The sequence below is a fragment of the Gigantopelta aegis genome, chromosome 8, assembly GCF_016097555.1.
Source record: "Gigantopelta aegis isolate Gae_Host chromosome 8, Gae_host_genome, whole genome shotgun sequence".
Lineage (NCBI taxonomy): Eukaryota > Metazoa > Mollusca > Gastropoda > Neomphalida > Peltospiridae > Gigantopelta > Gigantopelta aegis.
Window position 1 is genome coordinate 77165209 of NC_054706.1, and position 13276 is coordinate 77178484.

General features: G+C 36.2%; 1 protein-coding gene across 3 annotated transcripts in view; it reads right to left on the reverse strand.

The window, feature by feature from the left end:
* LOC121378813 (RUN and FYVE domain-containing protein 2-like) overlaps positions 1–13276 on the reverse strand; it is a 74235-nt gene that overhangs the window by 4746 nt on the left and 56213 nt on the right. The window contains exons 11-13 of one of the 3 annotated variants that reach the window (XM_041507138.1): positions 6576–6673; positions 5067–5153; positions 2410–2539 (exon numbers count right to left, since the gene is read on the reverse strand). In XM_041507138.1, the coding sequence (XP_041363072.1) occupies positions 2410–2539; positions 5067–5153; positions 6576–6673 (315 nt within the window). Of the gene's footprint in view, positions 1–2409; positions 2540–2565; positions 3110–5066; positions 5154–6575; positions 6674–13276 lie in introns of those variants that run through there. The other 2 variants (XM_041507141.1, XM_041507140.1) reach the window with 2 other exon arrangements.

The window sequence follows — 13276 nt, forward strand, 5'->3', positions numbered from 1 at the left end:
GAAAAACTGTTTTTAAAGTTTTTTTTATCATAAACAAAGCACCTGAACTGTTTTAGTAGAAAATAACAAGCTGTACATAAAGTGGATATGTAAACTAGAGATACAGAATGGAAACATGAATTGGAGGTATAAACTTGGTACATAAACTGGAGATATAAATTGGATACATAAACTAGAGGTATAAAGTGGAGATATAAACAGAATACATAACTTAAAGGTATATAAAGTGGAGTTATAAAGTGGATACATGCAATTGTCCACAGCCATGTAGACATCCGACGAATTTTTTTAATTCTCTGCAGCACATTTTTGCCATGGTATTTGATTCTTTTTCCATAGCATGTTGATGTGGACATTTTCTTAACTGCAGGAGTTAAAAGTGGAGATATAAACTGGCAGTATAAATTGAATATAAAAATGGGATACATAAATTGGAGGTATGAAGTGGATACATAATTGGAGGCACAAAATGGACATATGAACTGGAGGTATATATAGTGGATACTTAAACTAGAGGTACATGTATAAACTGGATACATAAAGTGGAGATATAAAGTGGATACACAGAGTGGAGATATTGGATACACAAAGTAGAGATATAAAGTGGATACATTAAGTGCAGTTATAGAGTGGATACATAAAGTGAATGCATAAAGTGGATGCATAAAGTGGATACATAAAGTGGAGTTATAGAGTGGATACATAAAGTGGATGTATAAAGTGAATACATAAAGTGGAGTTATACAGTGGATACATAAAGTGGATGCATAAAGTGGAGTTATAGAGTGGATACATAAAGTGGAGTTATACAGTGGATACATAAAGTGGAGTTATATAGAGGATACATAAAGTGGATACATAAAGTGGAGTTATAGAGTAGATACATAAAGTGGGGTTATGGAGTGGATACATAAAGTGGAGTTATAGAGTGGATACATAAAGTGGATACATAAAGTGGAGATATAAAGTGGATACATAAAGTGGATACATAAAGTGGAGTTATAGAGTGGATACATAAAGTGGATGCATAAACTGGATATATAAAGTGGATACATAAAGTGGAAATATAGTATGGATACATAAAATTGATACTTAAAGTGGAGATATAAAGTGGATGTATAAAGTGAATACATAAAGTGGAGATATCAAGTGGATACATAAAGTGGAGATATAGAGTGGATACATAAAGTGGATACATAAAGTGGAGTTATAGAGTGGATACATGAAGTGGAGTTATAGAGTGGATACATAAAGTGGAGTTATAGAGTGGATACATAAAGTGGAGTTATAGAGTGGATACATAAAGTGGAGTTATAGAGTGGATACATAAAGTGAATACATAGAGTGGATGTATAAAGTGAATACATAAAGTGGAGATATAGAGTGGATACATAAAGTGGAGTTATAGAGTGGATACATAAAGTGGAGTTATAGAGTGGATACATAAAGTGGATACATAAAGTGGAGTTATAGAGTGGATACATAAAGTGGAGTTATTGAGTAGATACATGAAGTGGAGTTATTGAGTAGATACATGAAGTGGATACATAAAGTGGATACATAAAGTGGAGTTATAGAGTGGATACATAAAGTGGAGTTATTGAGTAGATACATGAAGTGGATACATAAAGTGGAGTTATGGAGTGGATACATAAAGTGGATACATAAAGTGGAGTTATAGAGTGGATACATAAAGTGAATACATAGAGTGGATGTATAAAGTGAATACATAAAGTGGAGATATAGAGTGGATACATAAAGTGGAGTTATAGAGTGGATACATAAAGTGGAGTTATAGAGTGGATACATAAAGTGGAGTTATAGAGTGGATACATAAAGTGGAGTTATTGAGTAGATACATAAAGTGGATACATAAAGTGGAGTTATGGAGTGAATACATAAAGTGGATACATAAAGTGGAGTTATAGAGTGGATACATAAAGTGGAGATATAAAGTGGATACATAAAGTGGAGTTATAGAGTGGATACATAAAGTGGATGCATAAACTGGATATATAAAGTGGATACATAAAGTGGAAATATAGTATGGATACATAAAATTGATACTTAAGTGGAGATATAAAGTGGATACATAAAGTGGAGATATAGAGTGGATACATAAAGTGGATACATAAAGTGGAGATATAAAGTGGATACATAAAGTGGAGATATAGAGTGGATACATAAAGTGGATACATAAAGTGGAGTTATAGAGTGGATACATAAAGTGGAGATATAAAGTGGATACACAAAGTGGAAATATTGAGTAGATACATAAAGTGGAGATATAGAATGGATACATAAAGTGGATATATAAACTGGAGGTATAAAGTGGATACATAAAGTGGATATATAAACTGGAGGTATAAAGTGGACACATAAAGTGAAGTTATAAACATGAGTGAGAACCTTCTGAAGTTCCTTGGCTTGCTGCAGTTCCATGAGGATCTCACTTCCTCTGAGCTTCTCTTCCTCCAAACCCTTTTGTAGCGTCGTCCTCCACTCGCGCTCAATCTGCAGGTCTGTTTCCAGCATCGCCCTGGACACAGAAACACAACAGGTCAATCATAGTAACACTATACATATGAAGAGTTTAGGAGCAAAACGTGATATATCCATTTTTCATTTTTAGTAAAAGTGACTTTTTTAAATGGCATATATCGCATTTTTATAAAAAAAAACCACCTGGATTTACCCAATACAATTTCATAAGGATCAATCACGTTTTGCAGAAAATCAGCAGGCCTACGATAAGCCCTTACCGACATACAATAATGGCTTTAATTAAAAAAAAAAAAAAGGTTCATATCGCATTTTGCGCCTGAACTCTTCATATACACTCACACACACACACCATGACGCTCTATCTGCAGTCAAGTTTCCTGCATCGCCCTGGTCAAGAAACACACAGGTCAATCATAGTCACATAATACATATACACTCACATACACACACACCGTGACACTCTATCTGCAGGTCAGGTTCCTGCATCGCACTGGACACATAAACATGCAGGTCAATCATTTTATCACTACACACACACTCACACACACACTCACACACACATACACCATCACGCTCTATCTGCAGGTCAGTTTCCAGCATCGCCCTGCACACAGAAACACGCAGGTCAATCATAGTAATACCACACACACACACACACACACACACACACACCATCACGCTCTATCTGCAGGTCAGCTTTCAGCATCACCTTGGACACACAAACACACAGGTCAATCATAGTAACACTGCACATATACACACTCACACACACATACACCATCACTCTATCTGCAGGTCAGGTTCCTACATCGCCCTGGACACATAAACACGCAGGTCAATCATAGTCACACTACACATATACACTCACACATACATACACCATCATGCTCTACCTGCAGGTCAGCTTTCAGCATTGCCCTGGACACACAAACACACAGGTCAATCATAGTCACACTACACATATACACTCACACATACATACACCATCATGCTCTATCTGCAGGTCAGCTTTCAGCATTGCCCTGGACACACAAACACACAGGTCAATCATAGTAACACTACACATATACACACTCGCACACACATACACCATCACTCTATCTGCAGATCAGGTTCCTACATCGCCATGGACACACAAACACACAGGTCAATCATAGTCACACTACACATATACACTCACATACACACATACACCATGATGCTCTATCTGCAGGTCAGTTTTTAACATTGCCCTGGACACATAAACACAACTGGTAACACTACACATACACACTCACACACACACATACACCATCACCCTCTATCTGCAGGTCAGTTTACAGCATCACCCTGAACACAGAAACACATGTCAGTTCATTTATAGTAACACAATAAACATACACACAGAACATATTATCACAGTCCTTCACATTGGAGGCACCTAAGAACAGCCTAATTTGATCTCAGAAGCATTTGTTATCATCCACCTAAAACATGGTTTCAGCACACCTCCAACTGGATATTTGAAAAGAACCTGCTTTAACTCCAGCCAACCCCAGTGGTTGCATACAAGTATAGTTATATTTCTTCAGTAATTGTTCAATGTGTGCTATTCAAAATTTCCTTGTGTCAATATGTGCAAGCTTTACTCAAGAACTTCCTATGTAATGCAAATCACTCACCTGGAGCTTATGAGGAGAGTAATTTATCACTCGGCTGATATTTTCAAACATGAAGGACTGTATCATGTTCTATCTGCACTTAGCTTTCTATCATCATTTGGAACACAAAAACACACAGTTTAATACCAAATATGTGAGCTGGGCTCATTCTCCTATAGGAACTGAAGAGTCAAATTACTATAATTCATTGTCTCTTCCTCCTTCAGTTAGATTTGTATAACATCAATCTTTAAAAAAACCCCATCTGACATCCAGTCCAGGCAATGTGATCAGAAAATATACTTCCCATGTCAAAGATAATAAAAGCAATCAACTGTGAATTAAACAGATGGTTATCATATTGTAAAAAAAATTGGCATGTATAAAGTTATGGGAATATAAATGGATTGTGGTAGAATAATACCCCCCCCCCCCCACCCAATTATCCTGCATGTGCACACAAAGCAAACAAACATGTTATAGCTGGGTGCATGTTCAAATATGTAACTGGTAAATGTATATGTATGCTGAAGCAATGAATGATTACACTAAATGATGCCATGAACAATGAATCTATTAAGAAAACAAAAAGCATAACAGAACTAAATAAATGTCTGGGTGCATTAAGACATGGTCAGTTTTCATAAGCAGGACTAGCTCTGGCACTCACCAAATTCAGCAATTGTGAATTTTAAGAACTGGCAAATTTTAATTTTAATTTGGTGAAATAAATTAATGTAAATAATTGATATTTTGTTAAAAAAGAACTAGGATTGTGTAATTTTTAAAGTTTTATACATAACTTTGTGAAATGTTTTGCTCACCCAGAGCTAGCCTTACATAAGGTACATCTGATATTGTAAGGACTAAATCATTATGTTCAAACAACGTTTGGTACATTTTAAAAACGTTAACGCTTACCGCTTGTTATCTTTGTCGGCAATTATTTGGCCAAGTTTTCGTGCCGTTTCTTCAGCAGCTATTTTATCTGACTCGAATTGCTTTAATCTAGACCAGCGAGCGACAGAGGCCAAGAATGGGTGGGACACAACATGCAAAAGAAAAATAATGCAAATGAGTGAACTGCATAGCCGCACAAAATGACTACAATGTGCAAACTAAACACTGAAAACAGAACATAATGGTAAATAATACAACAGTAACACAAGCACAACAACAATACCATGGCTGTAACTGAGGGAGATGGGGGCAGAGGGGGTAGTTACACCCCTCAAAACAATAAAGTAACTCTTGATATTTACTAAAATCCAGACATAACTAAGTAGTTTGCATTACACAGTACATATTATTCAACCAATCATGATGTCAATAATTTAACAGACCATCCGATCAAAAACAAAATGAATAAAATAAATAAAGAGTACTGCACTTTGATTAACTCTTTGTATCAATGATGTTATGCCCGTTTAAAACTAAAAAGTGCATAAAAGCTGCATACATGTTAGTTTAACAGGTCATTTATCAGCATTTTAGATCAATACACAAATTGAGTTCACTTTGTGAAAACTATTTAACAGGGAAGAAAGATCTGAAATAAGATAAAAAGCTGCAAAAATCTGGTGCCTCTCACCTGTGTTTTACAACTTTTATCCGTGATTTGTAACTCTGATCTGTTGTTTGTAACTTTGATCTGTTGTTTGTGACTTTGATCTATTGTTTTTGTCTTTGATGTGCTGTTTGTAACTGTGATATGTTGTTTGTGACCTTGATCTGTTGTTTTTAACTCTGATCTGTTGTTTGTAAGTCTGATCTGTTGTTTGTAAGTCTGATCTGTTGTTTGTGACTTTGATCTGTTGTTTGTAACTCTGATCTGTTGTTTGTGACTTTGATCTGCTGTTTGTAACTCTGATCTGTTGTTTGTAAGTCTGATCTGTTGTTTGTGACTTTGATCTGTTGTTTGTAACTCTGATCTGCTGTTTATGACTTTGATCTGCTGTTTGTAACTCTGATCTGTTGTTTGTAACTCTGATCTGCTGTTTGTAACTCTGATCTATTGTTTCTGACTTTGATCTGATGTTTGTAACTCCGATCTGTTGTTTGTGACCTTGATCTGTTGTTTTTAACTCTAATCTGTTGTTTGTAACTTTGCTCTGCTGTTTGTAATTGATCTGCTGTTTGTGACTTTGATGTTATTTGTAACTCTAATCTGCTGTTTGTAACTTTGACCTGCTATTCATTATTGTGATGTGTTTTTAATATCTTTGATCTGCTTTTTAAAAAATTTATCTCATTTTGGCATCTTCCATTTGTAACTTTGATCTGTATGAGATTTTGAATTTTCACATGAAGCAAAGACTTAAAACTTTAAACTGAAATCAGTATTCTTTTGATCATGGTATTATACAGTTATTCACGTTGTTCAGTTTGTTAGAAGGGTAACAGAGCAGGTGTTTTAATGAACCCACATACCGTTTTTCAATTTCTTTCAAGGTATGAACAAGCTGATTGGTCTTTTCTTCCAGTTTTCCAACCATGTCCGTCTTATGTTTCACTGTACTTTCACACGTCTGAAAAAAAAAGAAAAAAAAGAGAAAACAAAAGGTCTATTTAACAATCTCTCAGTCTCAAGATCATTTGAAAGGAAATTGGTATTTTTTGGTGACTCAACAATCTTCTTTTTTCAACATCTATAAAAAAAAAGAGGAAACGTAATTCCGTAACACAAGCTGCTCCTTTTGAACAGAATCAAACTTGAAAGGATTTTTTTAATGCACACTTTCCATAAACAAGACAGTACATACCACAACCTTTGATGTACGAGTAGTAGGGCACTGACTGGGATGTGAAAATACCTGAATGCATCAAGGCTACTGATCCCATGACCTCTCATACCTCAGGCAAGTGCTTTACCACTGAGCTATATCCTGCCACCTTCGCTATATCCTGCCATCTTCGCCACTGAGCTATATCCTGCCACCTTTACCACTGAGCTATATCCTGCCACCTTCACCACTGAGCTATATCCTGCCACCTTTGCCACTAAGCTAAATCCTGTCACCTTTGCCAGAGGTATATCCTGCCACCATTGTCACTGAGCTATATCCTGCCATCTTTGCCACTGAGCTAAATCAGGCCATTTTTGCCACTGAGGTATAACCTGTCACCTTTGTCACAGCTATATCCTGCCATCTTTGCCACTGAGGTATATCCTGCCACCTTTGCCACTGAGCTAAATCCTGCCACTTTTATCACTGAGCTACATCCTGCAACCTTTGCCACTAAGCTACATTGTGCTACTTTTACCACTGAACAAAGTCCTGCCACCTTTACCACTGAACAAAGTCCTGCCACCTTTACCACTGAACAAAGTCCTGCCACCTTTACCACTGAACAAAGTCCTGCCACCTTTACCACTGAACAAAGTCCTGCCACCTTTACCACTGAACTACACTGTGCCACCTTTACCACTGAGATACACTGTGCCACCTTTACCACTGAACTACACTGTGCCACCTTTACCACTGAACTACACTGTGCCACCTTTACCACTGAACTACACTGTGCCACCTTTACCACTGAGCTATATTCTGCCACCTTTGCCACTGAGCTATATTCTGCAACCTTTGCCACTGAGCTATATTCTACCACCTTTGCCACTGAGCTATATTCTGCAACCTTTGCCACTGAGATACATCTGCCAGATTTACTACTAATCTACATCCTGCCACCTTTACTACTGAGCTACATCCTGCCACCTTTATCAGTGACCTACATCCTGTCACCTTTACCACTGAGCTACATCCTGTCATCTTTACCACTGAGCTACATTTTGTCATCTTTACCACTGAGCTACATCCTGCCACTTTTACAACTGAGCTACATCCTGTCATCTTTACCACTGAGCTACATCCTGCCACCTTTACCACTGAGCTACATCCTGCCACCTTTACCACTGAGCTACATCCTGCCACCTTTACCACTGAGCTACATCCTGCCACCTTTACCACTGAGCTACATCCTGCCACCTTTACCACTGAGCTACATCCTGTCATCTTTACCACTGAGCTACATCCTGTCACCTTTACCACTGAGCTACATCCTGTCACCTTTACCACTGAGCTACATCCTGTCACCTTTATCACTGAGCTACATCATGTCACCTTTACCACTGAGCTACATCCTGTCACCTTTACCACTGAGCTACATCCTGTCATCTTTGCCACTGAGCTACATCCTGCCATCTTTACCACTGAGCTACATCCTGTCACCTTTATCACTGAGCTACATCCTGTCACCTTTACCACTGAGCTACATCCTGTCACCTTTATCACTGAGCTACATCATGTCACCTTTACCACTGAGCTACATCCTGTCACCTTTACCACTGAGCTACATCCTGTCACTTTTATCACTGAGCTACATCCTGTCACTTTTACTACTGAACTACACCCTGCCACCTTTACCACTGAGCTATACCCTGCCACCTTTAGGCTACCACTGAGCTACACCCTGCCACCTTTAGGCTACCACTGAGCTACACCCTGCCATCTTTAGGCCACCACCGAGCTACACCCTGCCACCTTTAGGCCACCACTGAGCTACATCCTGCCATCTTTAGGCTACCACTGAGCTACACCCTGCCACCTTTAGGCTACCACTGAGCTACACCCTGCCATCTTTAGGCTACCACTGAGCTACACCATTCCCCTTTTATAGCTTTCAGATATATAGTAACTGTGGTACTGAATGAGATCAGAAACCCACTGCTTCTGCATTGGTTATTGTCCATATACAGCAAGGAGGCTATTTTATATGAAATGTCCCACAAACAGGACAGCACATATCATGTCTCTTGATATACAAGTTTTATAACATCTCAGTTCTATAGTCAAAAACACACTACAACACTACAACATAGAGAATGTTACTTGACAATTTTCATTAAGGAAAGGATTAGAAAGGAATGTTTGTTTAATGACACTCCAGCACATTGTTTAATCAATGACTATTGGGAAAGAAAAGGAATGTTTGTTTAATGACACCCCAGCACATTGTTTAATCAGTGACTATTGGGAAAGAAAAGGAATATTTGTCTAATAAGAGCTATTTTTGACACTTGGCCAAAACAATGAGAGGAAACCCACAGCTGTTACATAAATAAATAAAGTGCAAGAGAAGTTCAATAAGCACTTTCCCTACAAACAGTATATATATATATAGCAGCAAACCATCACACATCAGGCAAGCACTTTACCATTAAGCTAAATCCTGTCCCTTTCTGATTAACAGACACTGGCCTGTGAAGGCAGTAATAAAACATGGTAGCCAGATTCTGGTAATTAGGCTGTATTTGTGTGGACGTTTCCTTGAAGGGCTCAAGGGACTCTCTGTATTGTTAACCTTCTCAAGAAGATTCACTGTCAGTGATACAGCTTGAGATGAGAATACAACCACATTAAGACAGATATCCTGTCATCTATAATAAAGGCCAGATCGGCACAGGACACATACGTGACACACACATTAAACATTACTGAATTAATCTTATATATTAAACATTACTGAATGAATCAATGGATGATTATACACTTGCAACTTTACTGAATGAATGAGTTTAACACACCTTAAATATTCTGAATGAATGAATGTTACACACGTTAAGCATTACGGAATGAATCGTACGCTCATTAAACATTACTGAATGAAAGAAGGAAATGTTTATTTATCGACACTCAACACATTTTATTTATGGTTATATGACATCAGGCATATGGTTAAGGACCACACAGATATTTAGAGGAAACCTGTTGTCACCACTTCATGGGCTTCTCTTTTTGATTAGCAGCAAGGGATCTTTTATAGACAGGGTAGTACATACCATGGCCTTTGATATGCCAGTCATGGTGCACTGGCTGGAACGAAAAATAGCCCAATGGGTCCACTGACTGATCCTAGACTGACCGCACATCAAGTGAGCACTTTACCACAGGTGAGGTATGTCCCGCCCCCATATTACTGAATGAATCTTACACTAATTAAACATTACTGAATAGATGGATGATTAGATACATTAAACATTACTGAATAGATGAATGATATTAGACACATTAAACATTACTGAATAGATGGATGATATTAGACACATCAAACATTACTGAATAGATGGATGATATTAGACACATTAAACATTACTGAATAGATGGATGATATTAGACACATTAAACATTACTGAATAGATGGATGATATTAGACACATCAAACATTACTGAATAGATGGATGATATTAGACACATTAATCATTACTGAATAGATGGATGATATTAGACACATGAAACATTACTGAATAGATGGATGATATTAGACACATTACTGAATAGATGGATGATATTAGACACATGAAACATTACTGAATAGATGGATGATTAGACACATTAAACATTACTGAATAGATGGATGATATTAGACACATTAAACATTACTGAATAGATGGATGATATTAGACACATCAAACATTACTGAATAGATGGATGATATTAGACACATTAATCATTACTGAATAGATGGATGATATTAGACACATCAAACATTACTGAATAGATGGATGATATTAGACACATCAAACATTACTGAATAGATGGATGATTAGACACATCAAACATTACTGAATAGATGGATGATATTAGACACATTAAACATTACTAAATAGATGGGTGATATTAGACACATTAAACATTACTGAATAGATGGATATATAAACACATCAAACATTACTGAATAGATGCATGATTAGACACATCAAACATTACTGAATAGATGGATGATATTAGACACATTAAACATTACTGAATAGATGGATGATATTAGACACATCAAACATTACTGAATAGATGGATGATATTAGACACATTAAACATTACTGAATAGATGGATGATATTAGACACATTAAACATTACTGAATAGATGGATGATATTAGACACATCAAACATTACTGAATAGATGGATAATATTAGACACATCAAACATTACTGAATAGATGGATGATATTAGACACATGAAACATTACTGAATAGATGGATGATATTAGACACATGAAACATTACTGAATAGATGGATGATATTAGACACATCAAGCATTACTGAATAGATGGATGATTAGACACATTAAGCATTACTGAATAGATGGATGATATTAGACACATCAAACATTACTGAATAGATGCATGATTAGACACATCAAACATTACTGAATAGATGGATGATATTAGACACATCAAACATTACTGAATAGATGGATGATATTAGACACATCAAACATTACTGAATAGATGGATGATTAGACACATCAAACATTACTGAATAGATGCATGATTAGACACATTAAACATTACTGAATAGATGCATGATTAGACACATTACTGAATAGATGGATGATTAGACACATCAAACATTACTGAATAGATGGATGATATTAGACACATTACTGAATAGATGCATGATTAGACACATCAAACATTACTGAATAGATGGATGATATTAGACACATCAAACATTACTGAATAGATGGATGATATTAGACACATCAAACATTACTGAATAGATGGATGATTAGACACATCAAACATTACTGAATAGATGGATGATTAGACACATTAAACATTACTGAATAGATGCATGATTAGACACATTAAGCATTACTGAATAGATGCATGATTAGACACATTAAACATTACTGAATAGATGGATGATATTAGACACATTAAGCATTACTGAATAGATGGATGATATTAGACACATTAAACATTACTGAATAGATGGATGATATTAGACACATTAAGCATTACTGAATAGATGGATGATATTAGACACATTAAACATTACTGAATAGATGGATGATATTAGACACATCAAACATTACTGAATAGATGGATGATATTAGACACATTAAGCATTACTGAATAGATGGATGATTAGACACATTAAACATTACTGAATAGATGGATGATTAGACACATTAAGCATTACTGAATAGATGGATGATTAGACACATTAAGCATTACTGAATAGATGGATGATTAGACACATTAAACATTACTGAATGGATGAATGATAGACACATTCAACATTACTGAATAAATGAGTTTAACATACCTTAAACATTACTGAATGAATCAATCTTACACACATTAGACATTACTGAATGAATGTTACACACTTTAAATATTACTGACTGACTGACTGACTGAATGTTATACATGTTAAACATTACTGAATGAATGTTACACACTTTAAATATTACTGACTGACTGACTGAATGTTATACATGTTAAATATTACTGAATGAATGTTACACACTTTAAATATTATTGACTGACTGACTGACTGAATGAATGAATGTTATACATGTTAAACATTACTGAATGAATGTTACACACTTTAAATATTACTGACTAACTGAATGAATTAATGTTATACATGTTAAACATTACTGAATGAATGTTACATACCTTAAATATTACTGAATGAATGTTATATATGTTAAAAATTATTGAATGAATGAATGTTCACACATTAAACATTACTGAATGAATAATTATAGAACATCCCAGTACAAAGGAAAATAGCTAATGAATGATAAAGGTTTTGTTTAACACCACCACTAGAGTGCACTGATTTATTAATCATCGGCTATTGGATTTCAAACATTTGAAATTTTTTATTTGTTAGTTTTAAGGGAAACCCTCTATATTTTCCATCAGCAGCAACAAATCTTTATATATGCATTTTACCACAGGCAGGATAGCATACACCATGGCCTTTGATATACCAGTTGTGGGGCACTGGTTGGTATGGGGGAAAAACTCAGAGAGTGGGTCAACTGGGGTGGTTCGATCCTATGACGAGCACTCTACCGACTGAGCTAGATCCAACCTCTTGAACAAGTGAAAGTTGATGCAAACAATGTGTTGTTAAAATACAGTTATTTGGAGAGCTGTGATCTCTGCATGCTGAACACATTCACCCAATATTATATTTGGGGCAGGACATAGCCCAGTGGTAAAGCGCTTGCTTGATGTGTGGTCCAGCAAGTGCACGACTGGTATATCAAAGGCCGTGGTATGTGCTATCCTGTCTGTGGGATGATAAAAGATCTCTTGCTGCTAATTGAAA